The 20732-nt window shown below is 39.6% G+C and overlaps 1 protein-coding gene across 6 annotated transcripts; it reads left to right on the top strand.

The window, feature by feature from the left end:
- The first annotated feature begins 1212 nt into the window (after nt 1–1212).
- On the top strand, nt 1213–19271 carry LOC106867643 (uncharacterized). Of its 6 annotated transcripts, XM_014912573.3 has the most exons (9): nt 1520–1657; nt 3311–3411; nt 9270–9342; nt 10649–10840; nt 11060–11128; nt 11461–11612; nt 12955–13015; nt 13792–14072; nt 15562–19271. In XM_014912573.3, exons 4-9 carry the CDS (start codon nt 10685–10687, stop codon nt 16442–16444), a joined length of 1602 nt encoding a protein of 533 aa, XP_014768059.2. In that variant the 5' UTR covers nt 1520–1657; nt 3311–3411; nt 9270–9342; nt 10649–10684; the 3' UTR covers nt 16445–19271. The 6 variants fall into 6 exon arrangements, with proteins under 6 accessions (XP_089194912.1, XP_014768059.2, XP_089194911.1 ...); XM_089338786.1 differs by lacking the exon at nt 9270–9342 and having other exon boundaries at nt 1213–1657; XM_089338787.1 differs by lacking the exon at nt 3311–3411 and having other exon boundaries at nt 1529–1657.
- Nucleotides 19272–20732: the final 1461 nt, after the last annotated feature.

Here is a 20732-nt window from a genome sequence, read left to right as displayed (position 1 = left end):
CACCACTACTGCTTAGCAACCAGTGTCGGTTTGTTTACGTTCCTGTTACTTAACGGTTCAACAAAACTGAATGATAGAATAAATACCAGGCTTTGGAGAAATAAGGACTGGTGTTGATTTCTTCGACTAAAAATTCTTGAAGGCTGTGCTCCAGCCTGGCCGCAGTCCAATGCACAAAACGAGTAAAAGAAGATAAAGTATACCCGTGTCATCAAAATTGACTGTTTCTTTTCTTTTATCTTTTCCCCGTTTCAATCTCCCTGAGAACTACGTTAAGAGTACGTGTGTCTGCGGAGTACTCAGCCACTTGCACGTGAATTTCACGAGTAGGCTGTTCCATATAGGAACAACCGAAGTGTCATCGTCGTTACTGACGGAATGCCATGTTACTCTCAACTCTCATCCACCTTTCAACAATTTACTACACACACAATTATGCATACAGACAGACACACAGACAGGTAGAGAGATTTTTTTTCTTCTTTTACTTGTTTCAGTTATTAGACTGCGGCCATACTGGGGCATTTTATTTGAGCGAATCAACCCCAGTACTCATTTTTTAAGCCTGGTACTTATTCTATCTGTTCCTTTTGCCGAACCGCTGTTACGGGAACGTAAAGACACCAACACCGGTTGTCAAGCTGCGATGCGGAACAAAGACAAACACAAGGTCTTACGTACAGACATACATACATACATACGACAGGCTTCTTTCAGTTTCCGTCAACCAAATCCAAATCCATTCTCAAGGCTTTGGTCGGCCCGGGCTATATAGTAGAAGGCCCCCACGGAAGATGGGGCTGAACCCGGAACCATGCAGGTGGGAAGCAAAGTTCTTACTACACATCCAAGTGCGCATATTTCTGAGTCTCAATCGGACGAAATTCAGACAAAACGCTCTGCTTTTTTATAAATGAATAAACGTCACCACACAGCATCGTCTGTTTCTTTTCCTCTTTACATATATATATGTATATATACACGCACAGATACACACATACACGTGCAGACGTAGATGAATAACAATAGACAAAAGAAACTCGTTCGTTCTGGAATAAGAGAATGTCCGTTTAAGAAAATCGCTCAAATAAAAAAAAAAACAGTGCGTCTAACCCAGTAAACCATTAAACCATTAAACTACTAAACTGTTACACCGGTAACCCCCCCCCCTCTCAATGTCTAACCGGAAGTGAATATTACACTTCTCTGTCTCTGTTTCTCTTTCTTTTTTACTTCACTACCACCTACTCTTTCTCTCTTACTTTCCCTTCCTCCTCTCTCTTTCACTCTGATCTGTCTTTTTCTAACTCTACTTCCCTCATTCTTCTCTGTCTTACTCTTCTTTCTCTCTTTCCTTATCACTCCTCTCACTCTTTTTCTCCGTCTTCTACATCATTGCCTCTCCTCTCTTATTACTTCTCTCTCACTCTCCTTCTTCTCTTACTCCCCTTCTTCTCTCGCTCTCTTATATATACTCCTCTCACTTCTTTTTCTCTCCGTCCTACATCACCGTCCCCCTCTCTCTCCCTCCCTTGCTATTCTCTCCTATCACCACTCCTCACACAATATCCCACACTACCGCCATATTGAACTCTCTGTTCCCACCAAAGAATCTTTCTCCGATCGTCTTCTTCTTCGTGTTTTGCCTCCATTTCCCGTAAGTAACACAATTCCTTCCATTATCTCAACCTCGCCGATTTCTCCCTTAATCCATTGTCTTTCATTTAATCACGGCCAACCCCGTCCTATCCATTCCTAACCGTCCTCTTATTTACCGTTATTGCATTTCTATTAACACAAACAATTTCTCTCGTGTTTCACAAACAAAAAAAATCGCATTTTCCAATCAAAAGACGCAAAAAAACCTCAAAGAAACATAAAATCTCGTTAGATAAACTTGTATTGATGCTAAATTTCTAATGAAGAGGCATCAATGTCGTTCCTTCGTCCAAAGATCGTCGTTGTTCAGCTCCAAGTCCCAGGTCAGTCTTGATTGGAACAAGACAAACCATTAAACAATGTCCCGGTCGTGACCATCCTGTCTTTTATTCAGGTATATTCTGTCTCTAATCACTTTATCTAGCACCTCCCATCTTTAGATTATTTATTAAAGACACTCAGGTGTGATGTTGGAAGGCAGATTTGGCTGCTGTTTCTAACAGATTGTTTAAACTGCTTCGAAGTTCCTTTCATCCGGGGCGGATATGAAATCACAACGTGACAAAGATCAGAGTGAAACTGCTTTAAAAACAAATTTCTTCTTGATCATTTCTGTTGGATTGCTGTTTCTATTTCACAATTGTTTATGTATTAATAGGTTTAATTAATTATTATGTTTTTTACTAATTATTAAATATTTGAATCATGACTTCGTTATGTGGAGACAAACATGCACGTTTAAGACAACGGCTTTTTTGTCCCTCCACACTGGAAGTTCCACAGTGTATATATATATACTTAAACTCACTAATTGATTAAACAAATCTTTAGTTTTTGTGTGTTAATTAAACGTTATTAAGATTTCAAACCTCTTTAGTGGGTTTTTAGGACTCCCCTTGAGTGTACTCTACACACACACACACACACACACACGTTTGTCTTTCTGTGTACTTTTGTAAAGTCTTCAACCATGTGTTATCAATGTGTGCGCACATTTATTACATATGTATGTATATATATATATATATATAATACAGTATTATAGATCCCAGCCCATCTTACCAATATGTGTCTGCTTTTGTGTAATTCTTCAACCATGTGTTTTCAACGTTTGTGTGTGTGTGTGTGTCTGTATATACACACACACACACACCAACGTGGGTAATAAAGGAATGTATTTTGTTCGTTTGAAGTGGATGGTTCAGTCCGTTGCTCCTCTGAGTTCCTCACGTTTCTGCGTTCTTTCATTCCACATAAAGGAGATATATTCTTAGATCCAAACGCATATGTCTGTGTTCGTGCCTTGTCATTTAACCCAGGTCAGCTCTGAAGTGGATAAGTTAACAATAATCAGCTACATTCCAGTTATGATTGTCCTGTGTTTATTATTTTCTCTTTTCTTCCTGGTGTGGTGTATTCAAGATTGCATTATCCCATAGTTCGGTGTTATTTGAAGAAAACGTAGCTGTTATTTCTAGGAAATATATGTCTTCCTGGCGAGAGAAATTCGGCCTTATAAATAAACACCTAAAATACAACATTTTTTAGTTTTTGCATAATGTCTTTTGTTTCATTCCTTTATGTTCTGCGTTCAAATTCGTCCATAAGGGGTCGATACTATCAGCTAACCTCCTTCCAAACAAAATTGCAGGCTTCGTTCGTAAATAGGAAACAAGGCTGCAAGTTTGCAGAATCATTTGGAAAAAATTCCATGAAGCAGTTGTTCTCTTTCCGAGTTCAAATCCCACCTAGGTGAGCCTTACATTTTATTCTTTTGGGGGTCAGTAAAATAAAGTGCTTGTCATGTACTGGGGATCCGTGGTATTAATTTGCTCCCTCCCCTCAATATTGTTGACGTTGTGCAGAAATCAGAAACAGCAGAATTGTTAGCACTCCAAGCAAAATACTGCTACATTCTGAGTTCAAATTCCACCGAGGTTAACAGATGAAAGTTTGCAACAGGAAGGGCATCCAGGCATAGAAAGTCTCTCAATAGACTCCATTCAACCCATGTGAGCATACAATGATGTTTTTTATACATATTCACCATACTTTGCTTCCAGTGGAACTAAGGATGTCACTACAGCTATCTGACCCTCTTACCAACTCCTTCATTTGTGCCATCCACCAATACTAGACTCACCTACATTGCATTGCTCATCACTCAACCTCTTCAACCCATCTCAGTAAAGTAGTTGGTGTTAGGAATGGGCATCCAGTCGTTAAAACCAGGCAAAAACTGAAACAGGAGTGAGGTGAGGTCCTCTAACCCACCTAGCTGAGCAGAAACCTTCAAATATGTTCTGTCTGTAACTAGGCTGACCCACCCAACCTGTCTCAGCAGCGAAACAGATGTAAAGAATCAATGACAATGTTGCTAAATGTGTGTTTGTTAGAACAAGGCTTACACAAACAATGAAGTACTCAGTATTGTTTGTGTTTTATGTCCAGATTGGGATATTGTGTGCTTAATCTAAAGCCAAGCTATATTATAGAGAGATGTATATATATAGATATATGCCAGTTGCCAAGTGGTATCCAAGAAATCAGAAAAGGCTTCCATGATGGGAGGAAGATGATTTAGTTAAGCAGTTTGGGTTGAGATGGAAAAGAATGGCACACTCAAGAAAGAATTGGAAGCGCATTGTGACCAGCAGTGTGCAACCACATCTGATTGTCTGGTCAATACTGGGATACACACACACACACATATATATTAACATTCAATGGAATATTTATCAAAATGTTTAAAGATTCTTTTTTCTTTTTTTTTCCTAACAAACTCTGTATTTAATTTCATTTTAAAAACATTTATTTAGATTTTCAATTCCTGACAGAATGACAGGTATTTATCTTCTAAATATCTATTATGGAAATGTGTGTACAATAGCTATGTAAATAAATCCTTTGAAATGTGTGGGTGTCCACATGGTTTCTTTCTGTCATGTCACTTATTCATGCTCTGGTCAGTCTGAGGCTGGCGTAGAAAACACCTGACCCCTAGGTACTCATATGGAGTCAGTCTGACAGACCATACTTCCAGTGATGTTTATAGTTTAAACTGTAATCCTCTTTCTCTTTCTCTCTCTTTCTCTCTCTCTCTCTCTCTCTCTCTCTCTGAAAATCTGGGTATTTCAACACCTGTTTGTTGTCTCTTGATCAATATTTATTTTAGCTTTATTGAAACTTTCTGTTCAATAACTGTAGAAATATTTCTGGGCGAAGGAAACGGAGAGAGAAAAGTGATCGTTGGCACAGTGACCCCATTATGTCGCACAGTGTTGTGTCGGGTTGGTTCAACTGTATCAAGTATCAATGCCTCTTTTGTGAGTCCTCATTCTGTTGTGTTGAAATGTCTTTTTTATCCAAGAGCAGAGTCAGTCTTTTGTTTGTTGTCTATGGCTGTGTGGTTGAGAAGATTACTTCCAATCAATATGGTCTTGGATTCAGTCCCACTGTGCAGCACTTTCTACTACAGCCACAGGCTAACCAAAGCCTTATAAGTGTGGGTTTGATTGACGGAGACTGGAAGAAGCCCCTTAGATATATATATATATATATATATCGTTATCATCATCATTTAACGTCTGTCTTCCATGCTGGCATGAGTAGGACGTTTTGACAGGAGTAGGTAAACCAGAGAGCTGCACCAGGCTCCAGCTGTCTGTTTTGGCCTGGTTTCTATGGCTGGATGCCCTTCCTAATGCCAACCACTTTACGGAGTGTCTGCTGGGTGCATTTTATGTGGCACGTGTGTGTGTGTGTGTACCCTTGTCTAGTCATCATGTGATGGTTGTAAATGAGCCATCACCATCATACAAGCGACGTTGTTCATTTACAGTCTTTTATGAAAAACATGTCCAGCTGCAGGAAAGTATTAGTTAGCTTGGAAACAGGGGACAACAGGGGAGGGCATCCGGCCATAGAAAACTTGCTGCCCACAAATGCCATCTGACCCATGCAGGCGTGGAAAAGTGGACGTTAAATGATGATGATACATTATATAGAAACTTTGTCATTTCCAAACAGCCATACCAGCGTTTATGATCCCTTGGGGCAGGGTTCACATAAGATTTTGTTGTTAGAATTTATGTACAATAAATTGGTTGTGCTTCTAAAATACTCAAAATATTTTAACAATTTTTTTCAGTACAATTTCTAGCAATGTTCAATTTTATAAGTAGGAGTTTTTTAAAGCATTGAATAACCATTGGGGCCCCACACGAGTGAAATGGGGATCAGAGTGGTCCACAGGCAAAAGTTAGTTGAGAACCAGTGTTAAACCATTCGACCTGGTGCAAAGATGGGACACTTGAGTTTAATGATGATTATAAAATTGGATGCGCTGAATGCATGGCAGATGAGTGTCTCAGGTTGCAGCTGTCGATAGTATCCATTGTGAAAATCCCCCTGCTGTGGGATTCACTGGGGAAATGTGTGTGACCGTATGGAGTTTATTGTATGAAGAAGAGCAAAGCGAGAAAGAGAGATGAATGAGAGGCAGAACGCTAGGATTTTGTTTATTTCGTATCCGTTACAATTGTAATGGATATGAAATAATTGAAATACCAACGACTTGCTTCCTATTCTTCTCTCCAACTCTACCTAAATATATCGAATAAAGCTGCTGTGAAGCACAACATGTAACCAAAGATCAGGCTGGTGAGCTCCTCACCCTCCTGTTCCAGTCTTCAATATAGTACGATGCAGAGTCTTCAACCTTGGGATGGGCCAGGGTGCAGAAAATACTCGCCAAGTAATAGCAATAATAATAATCCATTCTACTATAGGCACAAGGTCCGAAATTTGGGGGAGGGGATGAGTTGATTGTTTCAACCCCAGTATGCAACTGGTACTTATTTTAATGAATGGATGAAAAACAAAGTCAACCATGGCAGAATTTGAACTCAGAAGCATTTCACCTGAAGTGCTAACGATTCTGCCGGCTCACCCCACCTTGGAAAGAATTATAATAATAAAAAGAAAAACAGGTATGGTTGTCAATGCTTCATAGAGCATACAAACGTTTTCATATATGTTAGGGATTTACAAAATCCGAACTTACAAGGAATTACAATTTGGTAATATCAAATTGAGTTGTGTATTGGAAAATATTTTAATAATTTAGAGAAGAACCCCCATGGTGCAACTCGCATAGCTGCAGGGTAAGATGGTTCCTTTCCCACCCATACAGCTTCACTCCCACCTTGGGCAAGTGTCTTCTACTATAGCCCTAGGTCATCCAAGTCCTTGTGAGTGGATTTACCAGATGGAAACTGAAAGAAGCTCATCATTTATGCCCATATGTGTTTTTTGTATCTCCTTGTCTTGATGTCACGTGATTGTTGTAAACCAGTGGTCCTCAATCAGTCCATATGGCACTTGGGATCCCGTAAGTTTGTGTACAATAAACTGGTTATAATTCTCCAATGCACAAAATATTTTAACACTTTTTTTTTTATAAAATTTCTCACAAAATTTAATTACGAAAATGTTTTTTTTTCAAACATTGAAAGGGTATGAGGCTCCATTAGAGGAATTGGGAGTTAAAGGGGGTCCATGGGCAAAAAAAATAGTTGCAAACCAGTGTTATAAATGAATGCCATTCATTTCCAAAATCCTACAAAGCATGTCTGTCCCTGGGGGAAACATTACCTTGCTTAGAAAACAGGTGAAGAAAGGGCGTCTGGCTGTAGGAAAAAAACTCTGACCCATGGAAAAATGGGTGTGAAAACAATGATCTTGATTGTTTCGTTAATTTAATTGGGTTTTTACCTTTTCTCTTTTTTACTTGTTTCAGTCATTTGACTGCAGCCATGCTGGCAGACAGTGGGACTGAACCCAGAACCATGTGGTTGGGAAGCAAACTTCTTACCACACAACCATACCTTTTTTTTTTTTTTTATTCCCCATTTAGTGAATTAGTTCACTAATTAGATTTCCAATTAGTCCAAATGTAAATGAATGATTTCTGTATTTGTTGTTGAGTGGAGAGAGAGAGAGATGGTGAAAAGGTTGGTCGTCGTAGAGAGAGGAGTCCACAATGTGACTACGCCTTTCTTGGTCAGTTCCAGTTACGACAAGTCTTGTCTTATATTTATTGACCTGACAAAGGGATGGCCTGAGTGGAGTTTGAACTCAGGATGCAGAGATCTTAAGCAAATACTATAAAACATGTGTATCGCTCAATTAACTTCACCAATTTTACTGCCTTACTCTGGAATTGAACACTCATCACACAGTGGATGAGGAGACTGTATGTGGTTGGTCAACTTGCTAGAAATAGCAGCCAAACTTCCCCTCAAATTATAACACTGTCTCAAAAAAAAAAAAGAAAGAAAGGATATGTTAGATGATGTGGTCTTAGAAACATTATATCTGAGTAAAAGACAGGATGGTCACAGCTGGAGGGTCAACACTGACTCAGTGTTAAACAACAGGCAACTGGTTCTACAGATGGGATTTAATTACTGATAGATGGGCTGTTGTAGTGACACACGGACAGTTTAGTGCCAGTGATAGGTTATAGATTGATGACTCTTCTGTTGTAATCCTTCATTAATGATCTGACCAGCTGTGACTGCCAGACACAAGTCTTAAAATCTATAAAACTGACAGGTGGACAGTCACAGGAGATCGTTGTTGCTTTGTGACTCCCAACTTAGTCTTGGTAAAGCAGACCTATGATTAAAGGCTTTCTAACCATGACCCTCCCACCCATATCTCTCTAGAGATGGCAACCGCTACATTGTCTAATGTATCTTCTGTTTCCTAAGGCTGTATGGTGTGATTTGAGAGGGAGATTTGTGTTCTATTTCTAGGTAGAGGCCGTTGTGGGCCCATGTTTGAGTGGACACCAGTAAAGATACTGAAAGTGGGTGGGTGAGACATACGGAGCACTGGTGCCTAGTGTCATGTACTGGACATGATGCCATGTAAAAAGTACTGGTGCTGGTACCGTTTATAAAACATCCAGAACACTCTGTAAAATGGTTGGCATTTGGAAGGACATCCAACTGTAGAAACCATGCTAAAGGTGAAAAATGGAGCCTGGCGTGGCCCCTGGCCTTGCCAGTATGGAAAACGGACATTAAATGATGATGATATAACACCAAGAGGTGTGTATCATAACCTGTTGTGGTCTCAGATGGGTTGAGAAAAGTATAGAAGATGGTCGAGGATTCTTTGATGGTGAAGGTTGTTAGCATTTGGGAATTCATAACCAAGTTTGGTCTTGTTTTATGACACCAGAGCAGCCTTGATAGTGCAAACTGTTCAAAGCCATTCCAACAGTGACCATCCTTCTTACTATTCCTCTATATCCTAAAACTATATTATCCAATATACCGTTCCCTTTTTTTAAAAGATGGTGATGTGTGATAAGGGAGACACTATTATCAGCATCTCATCTCTTACTTTTCCCCACCACCACCTCTTTCCCACTACTGTAAGGCAGGCACACACACACACACGATACCATTTTGCTTCCAGGGAATATAATAATGTGTCTTGCTGCCCCCACCTGTTAGCCACACAGCCATATTACCTGTGATTTACCTTTGAAACTATTGCTGAAAGACAACACTAAATTATGATTCTGTCCATTTCAGTTTAACCTCACTGAGGGAGACCAGATCGGAGCATGTGCCTCTGATACACTGATGACCCCCACAATTTCTCAAGGTATCTCTTTACCCTTCCTTCCCCTCTACCCATACATCTCTCCTCATCTACTTGCTACCCCTACTAAATAACCCAGTTGTCCCTTTCTCATCCCCCACTAGCCATTATTTCAACACCCCACACCACCACCATCATCAAGGGTTTATCACCCTTTCGTTATTATTTTCCTGTTAAAACATTTCTGCCATTACTACAATCGAAAACAAAGAATTCAGTAAAATAACTGTTATTATTAACTCTTTAGCATCTAACCACCAGCTGCATCCAGGCAAGATATCCAGCCTCTCACACTTACCCTACAATGTCATTTTAAAAGTAAACTATCACTGAAATCTCAAAGCCACAAGATAATGTATGATTAGTTGAAAACCATTTGAATAGATAAGCATTGCAGCTGACAGGGGGATGTGGAGGCTAAAAGGGTTAGGCATCAGTCATCAGTTAATATGGAATTTTGGTGGAGAACAAGATTATGTTGAGGAAGATTGGTGAGTGACCCATGTAAACAAGCCTCTTCTCTCTTTCCATTCCCAAAGAAAGACCAACACTGCTGGGGACCAGTGTCATTTGAGGTGTTGCTATCAGAACAAATACCACAAGGCATCATGCCATCCTGCTCCCATACTTCTAACATTTTCACCATTCCTTCATCCTCGATTGGTATTTTTTGAACTTAAAACAATGAAAAGCAAAATCAACATCGCCTGGATTTGATCCCAGAACACAGAATTGGCACCAATATCATGAGGCATTCTATCTAACAACTCCACTAATTGACCACTTGATTAAAATGCATGGGATGGCCATGGTTGGAACATCTTTTTGTCATTAAGTCTATTAGATCAGGACTGGACTAGGGCAAGACTTTAAAGCAGTGCTTCCCAACCTGGGTCCACGTGGCCCTTGGAGGTCCCTATAAGATTATATTGTTAAAATTTATCCGCAGTAAATTGCTACACAAAATATAAAAATATTTTTTTCAATACAATTCCTAATAATATTTAATCATAAAACTATAAAAGGATTGTTTTAAATCTCAAATGGCTTTAGCGGGAATGAAAGGGGTCGAAAGGCCAAAAAACAGGTTGGGAACCAAAGCTTTAAAAGAAATGTCTTCTTAGCAGATTTTGTTATGGATTTCTATTGTGTCCAGTGTCCACAATCCTGGTCAATAACTGACCAGCTGCTTCAACTGAGATTTTTCTCTTGTTTTTCAGCCCAGAATTCCAGTTTTGTTTATTTTTTTATATCGATCTCTTTTTTTTCTTTTCCATTTTTTTTTTTTTTTTTTTGTAACTTTTCCCAGGTTGGAGGTGATCAAAAGAGGTGAGTGTTAGGAGAAATGGCCCCTAACAACCCTCTGTCAATATGGGGCAATGAGAAGACGATGAACCTTAATACTTTAATCCTGACCAACATACAATCATCCCCTTACTTCAAGGTCAATCTCTATGAACTGAAAACTTACCATGAAGTGATAGATGAGATCTATTACAAAGTACGTGACTCCAGGTATTTTCATCTGGTGTTTTTTGTTTTTTACTTTTAATCCTCCTCCTCCTCCTCCTCCCTATCGATCTATCTAACTTTTTCTCACTATCATCTATCTTCCTTTCTCTCTCTCTCTCTCCTTCCAGTTTATTTCAACGATTTGTCTCCCCTTCTTTTTGCAGTAACATGTTGTTTTACTCATTCTTGTTTGCTTCTTTGCCTCCAGGTGTCGCATTTGGAACCATGGGAAAAAGGAAGCCGGAAGACTGCTGGACAGACTGGAATGTGCGGTGGGGCAAGTATCCTTCTCTTTCCTTCGTTGGCATCCAGTCGAAACTCTCTTTTTAGGCTTTGTTTTCACTCTTCTGGTTGGATGATGTTTTTTCCTTAAATGTTTCCATCATTTGAGGGTTTCACGTCTTCACGCTTCAATGATTTTTTTTTTTTTTTTTACACTTTGCAAAACATTTTGTTAAGATTTTTACAGGAAGAAAAAGAAAAAAAGATAGTAAATGTATAAAAGATGGTCTTTCAGGTGCAACACGTTGCAGGTGGTGTTTTTATCTGTTTCTGTTGTGACTTGTAAGAGGTGGTCGTTGTCATGATGATGATGCTTGTCTGTTTCAGGTGCGAGGCGTCGGAGCCGGTGGCATTGTTTCCAGTGCGTTTTGTCTCCTCTATAAATTGTTTACTTTGAGGTTGACCAAAAAACAAGTGAACGGCTTAATCAGTCACCAGGACTCCCCTTACATCAGAGCCCTAGGGTTCATGTATATCAGGTCAGTACCTTTTTTTGGGGGGTGGGGTCTTACTCTTTTGCTCTTTGCTATCACAAACCTTGTTGTCAAAGCAGTTCCAGCCTGCCATGACCACCCTGTGGCAGTTTATGTCTAGAACTGCATTATCCAATAATGGAACCTCTGTGTGGTTACTTTGGCCTGCTTGAAATAGCAGCCAATCTCCCTTGAGTCACAGCCTATGATTTCTAAAAACGAAGAAGGCCAATATCATCCTAGACACATTGTGTATCTAGAAATAAGGCATATGGTAATGGTTGGAATGTCTTATTGATTTGTCTACCAAATTATTATTAAACAACCTTATACAATGTATCCTTCCTATATAAGATAAGGTGTGATTTGGCTGTTGTTTTTAGCAATTCAATTGATTCCGTTGAGAGTTTTGTATGTTGAGTCAGCAACTGTGACCCCCACCGGTTATGTCTGTAAAGATTGTCTCAAATGTCTGCAGGAATTGAACCCTGCCCTGTAAGCTAACTAAACATCTCCCTACTTTACAGTATTGCCACTGCTTACTATTGTTCCTCACCCCATGATCCATATTTACAACTAGGTCACTAGCTGCTATTTCTAGCAAATGTGTCACCCTGTAGAGGCTCCCATGTTGGCTTCTATAATTATTAGTTAACAGTGGACTGGGCCACTTCAGTTTTGTAGCTGTGGTTCTTGTCTACAGCCAGCCAGACTGGGCATGTGAAGTGATTTTCACATAACACAATATTTGTTACAGAAATAGACTTGAAATATTTTCATGATGCACAGACATAGTTCATCTTTTTCTTGTTTCAGACTGTGGCCATGCTGGGGCACCACCAAGAGGATTTTTAGTCATCCAAATCGACCTCAGCACTTTTTCGTTTTTTTTAAAGCCTGTTTATCTCTTTTGCCAAACCATTAAGTTATAGGGATGTAAACACACCAACACCAGTTGTCAAGCAGTAGTGGGCGACAAACTCGGACACAAAGATAACGTACAATGGGCTTCTTTCAGTTTCCGTCTACCAAATCCACTGGCAAGGCTCTTGTCAGCTCAAGGCTACAGTAGAAAGCACTTGCCCAGGGTGCCATGCGGTGGGACTGAACCCAAATCCATGTGATTGCTAAACACACACAGCCACTCACGCATGGATGTGCAATTCAGAATTTTGCTGCAGCTTAATGGCAAATACCTTCTGCTCTAGCCAGAAGTCAAGAGTGAATTTGCTAAGTGGAAACTATGTGGAAGCCCATCATGTGTGTGACTCGTTCCCTAACTCACTTCTCTCTTTCTCTCTTCTGAATTCTTTGCTTAAAGAGGTTTTCTTTTTTTGTTATTCTCCAGGTTTACTCAGCCACCTCAGGAATTATGGGATTGGTTTGAGCCCTATCTGGACGATGAAGAGGTAGGTAACCCAAACACCCTTTCTAGATTCTTTTTTTGTTTTGTTATTGACATAAACTCGTAAAATACCTACTGTTAGCAGGTGGGGGTGTGGTAAACCCACATGCCCCGATTAACATCACCCTCTGGCCATTGGCTGCTTTGGTGGTGAATTCACTCAACTTATGTTGTAGGATGGGATGTGCTATGAATCTTAGGCATTTGCTTATATGTGGTGTCACACAGTGTGCCACAGGGTCAAAGTGTTCCTCTATGAGGTAGTGCAGTGGCCTGGCATTATGAAGGCTCAATCTGTTTCTCCCCTTCATTTCAGGGATGGCTGCCTTAAGGGGCCATGACACTGTTGAGGACACCACTGAAGGCCATTGGTTAATGACTACAATTTTGAGACACTATGGTTTTTTTTTTTAATGGATAGGGTATCAATGTGTCTACATCAGTTTACATCCTCTTTCCCTGCAGATGTGGTTTTTATACACATTGTCATGGTTTAACTTGGTCCTTGTTCAAGAGTTTCCACTGTCCTCCTGGTTATGGTCGGTGGATCACACTGTTTCATTTGTGCATTGTTTCTATAACTGGATATTCTTTCTAACACACACACACACACACACACACACACACACACACACATGCATGGAGACATTACTTTATTGAAGCTTAAGTCTCTGCTCCATCCAACAACTCCTCAAGCTCCTGTTAAAATTATTTCATTTTTGTGGGGTTTTTTCCCCAAATTCTGACTCAAAATTGTTTGCTTTTTTTTTCCCCCAACAGGAAATTGATGTGAAGGCCGGTGGAGGTCACAGTATGACGATCGGTGAGATGCTGCGTCATTGGTTGACCAAGTTGGAATGGTATTCCACCCTGTTCCCTCGCATTCCTGTACCCACACAGAAGGATCTCGATGAGAAAATGAAGGCCAGGGCTTTCTCAATGAACCAAATGAACGACACCACTAGCAAGGCCCCTGGTTTGTCGGCTACAGAGGAGGTGGTCGCCGAGGTTGATGAAGACTGGCACAATGTGGAACAGCCTGTGGAGAGTAATAGTAAGAGGTAGGTAATTGGGCGGTAGGGGGGGCAGCTCTGCTACATGATAATGGTGGTGAACTTATTAGAAATAGCAGCCAAATATCCTCTCAAGTAACAAACCCCTACCATTGTAACCTTTTTCCAATCCAACCAAGACCATCCCTACTTCATCATCATGTAATGTCCTTTTTTCCATTTCTATGATACGTACTTCCTGTTTCAAAGTGATCTTAATTAAAATTTCAAGTTAATTTAGGTTCCAAATCCCAGATTAAAGAGAACAAAATTATTCCACTCAATTCTTCATTATTTTCAAAATTAAAACAAAAACAGTTTATTTTTTAACAGGAATATTGTAACAAACGGGTTAAAAGTGATCATAGTTAAAATCTCCCATCAGATTTTCATGTTAATTTATGTCCCAAACTCCAGGTTAATAAGGACAACATTCTTACCTCCGCCTTCGCTAAGGCAGAGGTATTGTTTTCAGTTACGTTTGTTTGTTTGTTTGTCCATGGACAAGATGTCTCAAGAACCACAGGATGGATTTGGATGAAACTTTCAGGGATGTTTGGCCTCATGACTGACACAAACCAATTAGATTTTAGGATCAAACCAGTACCGGACAAGAATTCTGGATTATTTGTTACATTTACTTTACATGATTAAGAATTTAAATTGACTTTCTTTCTTAATTATCTCCCTTTAGGCTATTTCCAAAGTTTTATTTTCATTTCTCTATTAGTAATTCTACTCGTGTCTCTCTATCTTAGTAGAAATTGATGGATAAAGAAATCAAACTACATAAACAAACGGCAGTAAAATCGTTCAGAAATTAAATAACAATAAGATATTTTTATAATATATATATTATACATACATATTAACACTTTACAGTATACTTACATATATACGTATATCTATACATCAAACTAAAACAACAGGAATACTAAAGGAAGGCCGGAATTTAAGAGAAGAGAAAACCAAAAGGTTTCATGTTATTCATTTAAAAATTCCTCAATAGAACTTATTATTATTACCTCCGCCTTTGAAACTCTTTTGAATGTTGAATTTGTTAACTTTGGCTTGTTTTAGACAAGGATGAACTATTTATTACTGTTACTAAATTTTCTACGGCCACCTTCACATTCCATGACCACCACTGGGATCGATCAGGTACCGGACAAGGATTCTGATTATTTTTCAGGTTTTTTTAACTTAATTTTTGAGAGCGGTCGGGTTCGTTTTTAGTATCCTCGTTAAGTTACTGTTGACATATTTAATTAAAGAGATTCATAGGTCAGTTAGTGTTAAGATATTTAATGTGGATAATATTAAAAAGTTAATTGCAAATAATTATAGGAATGAAAAGCACTCTTTTGACCATTGACCATTCTGGTTTACCTCCTACCATTGTCATGTCTATCTTTGGTTTTCCCCCCACAATTCATTCTTTGTTTAAACCCCTGTTTTATTTTCCTTTGTACTAACTGATTCTTTTTCTCTCTTACAGTGCAAGGTCCCCAGAGAGAAGGCGTTACGACCGGCCCCGCGATAAGTTGCCCTCCTCTTCCTCTTCCTCTCACCAGATGAGTCCCCTGAGCAAAGTCAGTGACAAGAATCGAATGTCGCACTCACCCCACGGCAAGTCTCCGCGCAGCCGTTCCCCGCACAGCCGGCGGTCGTCCCCTCACAGGAAGTCCCCCTCCAGTTCCAGCCACAAATACTCATCGTCATCGCAACAGCAACAGTTGTCATCGATGGACGACTTTGCCGTGGAGCTGGCCCGGGAGCGTGAACGGCAGAGGCGCGAAAGGGAGCGGGAACGCAACGGTCGACATAAAGACCACCACCACCAACAGCAGCAGCAGCAGCAACAACAACAACAACAACAACAGTCACATCATCATCATCGCCATCATCACCATCACCACCGTCATCACAGTTCAAAATCTAAAGACTCTCAGAAGGTCAGCAGTGATTCAAGCTCCTTGAAAGGTGCTGGCATGGTACCTTCTGTGGCGAAGGAGCGACGAGCTTCTTCTCGCAGCCCAACCCCTGCCCTTGCCGCTAGATCTCACAGCAAGAAGAAGAAACATTCCAGAAAGTCTCACTGCAAAGACAGGAAACGTTCCAAGTCTCCAAGTGACACAAAAGAACACAAACGAGTGAAACGCTCGACGCAATCCCGGTCTCATTCCCGATCTCGGTCAAATATGGAAGACAATGGTCACCATAGCAACAGCAACAACAACAACACTGGTGATGGTGGTGGCAAGAGTCGGTCACATCACAAAAAGGAACACTCGTCATCTGAAAGGGGCCGAGAGAAAAAGGCCAAGAAAAAGAAACATTCTAAGAGTAAAAGTAAAGAAAACGGTGAATATTACACTTGACTTTGGTGCTGAGTGAGGGGTGGGGTGGGGGACGGGGGTGTCCTTGCTGGTGGGTTTAGTTCTGTGGATGGTCAGTTGTCCAGCTATGTTCCACCTACTGGCTGTAGATTGCTGTCACAGTTAAAAGAAATGCCCACTACATGTGTGTGTGTGTGTGTGTTTGTATCCATGTAGACATGTTCCTCTGTGTTCCTCATATCGATGCTGTCTATCGCAGTTAAGAAGGGCTGAAGGTGGGTGTGTGTAGTTCTGTGTGATTGATAACCTATGTTCCCTTATTGGCTATTAACGCTGCCTTAGTTAAGGGCATGTATCCCTTGCTTGTAGCTGTTCATTTTCTACACAGCAGTAGTCTTCTGTGTAGCTTGTATATGTATGTATGTGTGAATGATTGTAGTTCTATGTGGTGGTGTGGTTGCTATTCCCATCAGCTGTTAATAATGTCCCTATTTTAGGGATCCTCTTGCTAGGGGCCACAGTTGGTAAGCGTAATGATATGTGTGTGTGTGTGTGTATCTATGGTTGTGTAGATGTTTGATGCCCTGATAGGCAGGTAGGGGTCACAGCATGTGTGAAAGTGTGGGGATGGAAAAAGAATTCTGTTTGTAATTAAATGTGTGTGTGTGTTGATTAGTTACAGGATTCATTAGAATCTGGGATCAGCAACATGGATGTCAGGACTGGCTGGGTACCTTAACACTGAGTTCAGTGTTGAGGTAAAAACAACCATGGGGTATTGTGTGTGTGTTATATGTATGTGTGTGTGTATATATATATATATCTGATATAAACCAAAGATCAACTCAGGGTTGGTTCTCCATGTGGCGTAGGTATAAAAAGAATAAACCCCATTTGTGTTATTCTTTATATATACATATATATATATTTATACATGTATACAACATGCAGAAATATTAGACACACACTTGAATAAGCATATATCTATCAATACCCGAGTCTTCCTTAAAGGGTTACTATGTGTGTAGCAAAAGAGACAGTTAAGTGCACTTGTGTGTGTGTGTGTGTGTGGTTTAGTAGTTGAGGTGTCAGGTCATTGGGTTCAATTCTCAGACTAGGTGGTGTATTGTATCTTGAAGCAGTCCACTCAGCTGTAAATGAGTCCCAGTAAGAACTGGTCAAGGATGTGTATACATGCACATATATATATATTATATTTATATATACATACATACACAACTGAACTTTTTCAACAGGTAACACTTCACAGTATCAGATTAGTGTTTGCATTATATACACACATACTTATTGAGATTAATATATATTTGTGTGCATGCACACACACACACACACACACATAACCAAACTGTGGTCGACTACTGTTGGGTGTCGTATTTATTTAAGTGTAACTGTGGATGTAATAAGAGATGGTGTAGGTCTGCCTTGTGAATAGAGGTACTCTACAATGCAGGGTACCTCCCAGGTAGGGTCAGGGTGTCTCCAGACACTTTGGGCGCCATTTTATTTCTTGTGTCCACATTACAGTGAATTCATGCAGTATATGTTAACAGTTGTGCGTGTTTGTATGTTTATACATATGCTATACTGTACTACAAAATACACGTATAGATTTTTGGCCAACACTGTGGAAATGTCAGATATATATAAAAAAATATTTTCTTTTTACACATGTCTTCTTGGACACAAAAGATGGGGTTAGCTAGATTGGTTTCAATCCCATGTTGGGATTTCTATCACTGGCTGAATACCGTTTCTAACAGTCTGTAAAGATGCTGTGTGTACACCCAAGATCTCTTCAGGTTGGTATTGATTGAAGATCTCCGGATTCGTTCTATGGTTTGGCATAGCGTTTGAGACAACACATTTAACACACCAGTAATTTATTGAAATATATATAAAAAATATATATATATATAAATGTGTGTGTGTGTGTATATCATATTATTCTTTTACAAGAATAATGTTAATGGTGGCTGTTAAGTTTCGGGCATGCTTAGCCTTCATTGGGCTTTTTGATGAAGGCTAAGCAGGTGAAAACTTTGAAGTCACTGTCAACACTCTTCTTGTGAAAGGATAGTAAATCTGTAAAACTCCACAAAAACTACCGAGTAATTCTTTGGTAATTTAGAATTGGTTTCATTATAAATTGACTGAAAAACAATCATTAATAATATATATAGATATATCTCTGTATAGGTAGATGAGTGAAAAAGCAAGGTTGAGAAAATAGGACTCAACTAAGCAATGTTGAGTTTGATGGAAGCTGAAAAAAACTTGACAAACGCTCCTGCCTGAAGAGTGGTCATGTGGAACTTGGAGGAATGGCTTTGGGAAGCTTTCCAGTTTCATTTGAATTGCGTGTGTGTGTGTGTAAATGAGCTGCTCAGCCTGTTGACCATTGCCCCACAAGCTACTACTCTGGTTGATGACATAGTATAATGTGTGGTGCAAGGAAGGGGATTTGGGGGGTCAGAGAGCTTGTTTAAATGCTGTTGTTTTTTGTCTTTGTATGCATGAGAGATTCAACTTTACAGAGGCCTGTGAAGGAAAACAACAAAAACTGGTGACAAAAAAAAGTCCACATTCAACAAAAATGTATAGAGTTGCAGCTGTATATATAACATAATCTAAACTTATTTGTATAGCCTGCAGACACTAACAACAATGTCTTAATAATGTTTTTTTTTTCCCCTCTCCTTCCATCAATTTTGTTTTGAAATTTTTAGCCTTTTAATACGTCCATCATTTGTATATCGTTAAAACATCATTACCTTTTTTTTTTTTTTTTTTTTTTCTGTGTGAGCTTTTCCTGTTGATTTTCAGGAAATAAATTCACTATACACACACACATAGACTCTTGTCCTCTTTGTATACAGATGTATTGTATATATATGTATATATATATATATATATATATATATATATATATATATATATATATATATATATATATATACGCATGGTCTTGCTCTCTTTATGTAACCTGTTTATAAACAAACCATATTTGCCAGCAGATGAAACAAATTTCCTAGCCTTACTCTAACTGTATCAAAATATTGCCCTGCGTTTCATGGCCCTTTAACACAAAGGGGATCAAGTGTCACAGGTCAGGGGATCCATATGAACACAATTCCACTTGAGACAGTAATTGTTACTGATAATAAAATTAGAAAACGAGCAAAAATATCACAGAATACAGCAATTGGTTACACTGCATCAATAGAAAATGACATCATCTTAAAACCCTTGTGATGGTGCTCCATTTTCATGGCGGATTGCTGTTATACTGAGTAGCTTAAGATAGAAATACAAGCTTCACATCTTTTATGACAATTCTGTTGACCAAAATATAAACAACTCCAATCAAGTCGATCAGAAAGAAGATCCCATATTGAAACACACTGGTTCCATATTTTAGATACAAATACTTTCAGACCTTATCATTCCAGAATACTTTCACAACCATGAACAGAATCCTGCATTTTCCCCTCACACTTCAAAAATATTCTCCAATTGCTATGTGGATCTCCCAGATCCTTCAACTCATTAGGTTTCTGGTTCTCCCTGTCTTACCCTCTGGTTGTGACATTTGGACACTGTTTGGAGCCCTTCTGAGCTGCTTTGGTATCAGGACACTTTGCAGGATTACGGGTGACTCAGAAACTGGGTTGCATCTCACTACCTGTATGATTCCAGGCTGTTTGACCATGTTGCTGGATTTTCCATGTCAAAGGCCCTGCTTACTGTGTTCTCTTCTTTGAGGATCTGGCTGAGTTGACAGCTTATGTTGAGCACACTCCCAGTCAGTCTCCACCTCTATGAGATAGCTCCTCAACTGCCATGAACATGTGGCATGTTGATTGATCACATGCCACATGGCAGATGAGGAGGTATCTCACGGAAATGGAGACTGAGAGTATGCTCAAGGGCTCACACAGAACGATCCAGGACGAGACTGATAAATGGTGAATAATGTGGCAACACACTGCAACAGTGCATGCTCCCACCACTTAATCTGACCTTTTATGTGATGAATCACCAAATTTGTTTGTTTTTGTTTTTCTTTCTCTCTCCACGAAATATTCATGTGAAATAGCTGTGTGGCTTATACACTGGCAGATGCTGTGTTTTGCACAGGGGACCCAATTAAGACACCTACCTCCACTAATTATTACCAAATGCTGTTTTGAGAGATGATGTGTAAGTTTCCATCAGTCCATATACGAGGCAGGGAGTGATTTGAAGAAGATTCAGCTGCTCTTTTGACCAGGTCTAGCTAACATGTAGAGGTCCCTGTCAGCTCAGAACA

Source organism: Octopus bimaculoides, chromosome 21, assembly GCF_046866305.1.
Source record: "Octopus bimaculoides isolate indiv1 chromosome 21, ASM4686630v1, whole genome shotgun sequence".
NCBI lineage: Eukaryota > Metazoa > Mollusca > Cephalopoda > Octopoda > Octopodidae > Octopus > Octopus bimaculoides.
Note: the sequence above shows the minus strand (reverse complement) of the source record. Positions and strands in the feature narration are given on the sequence as shown.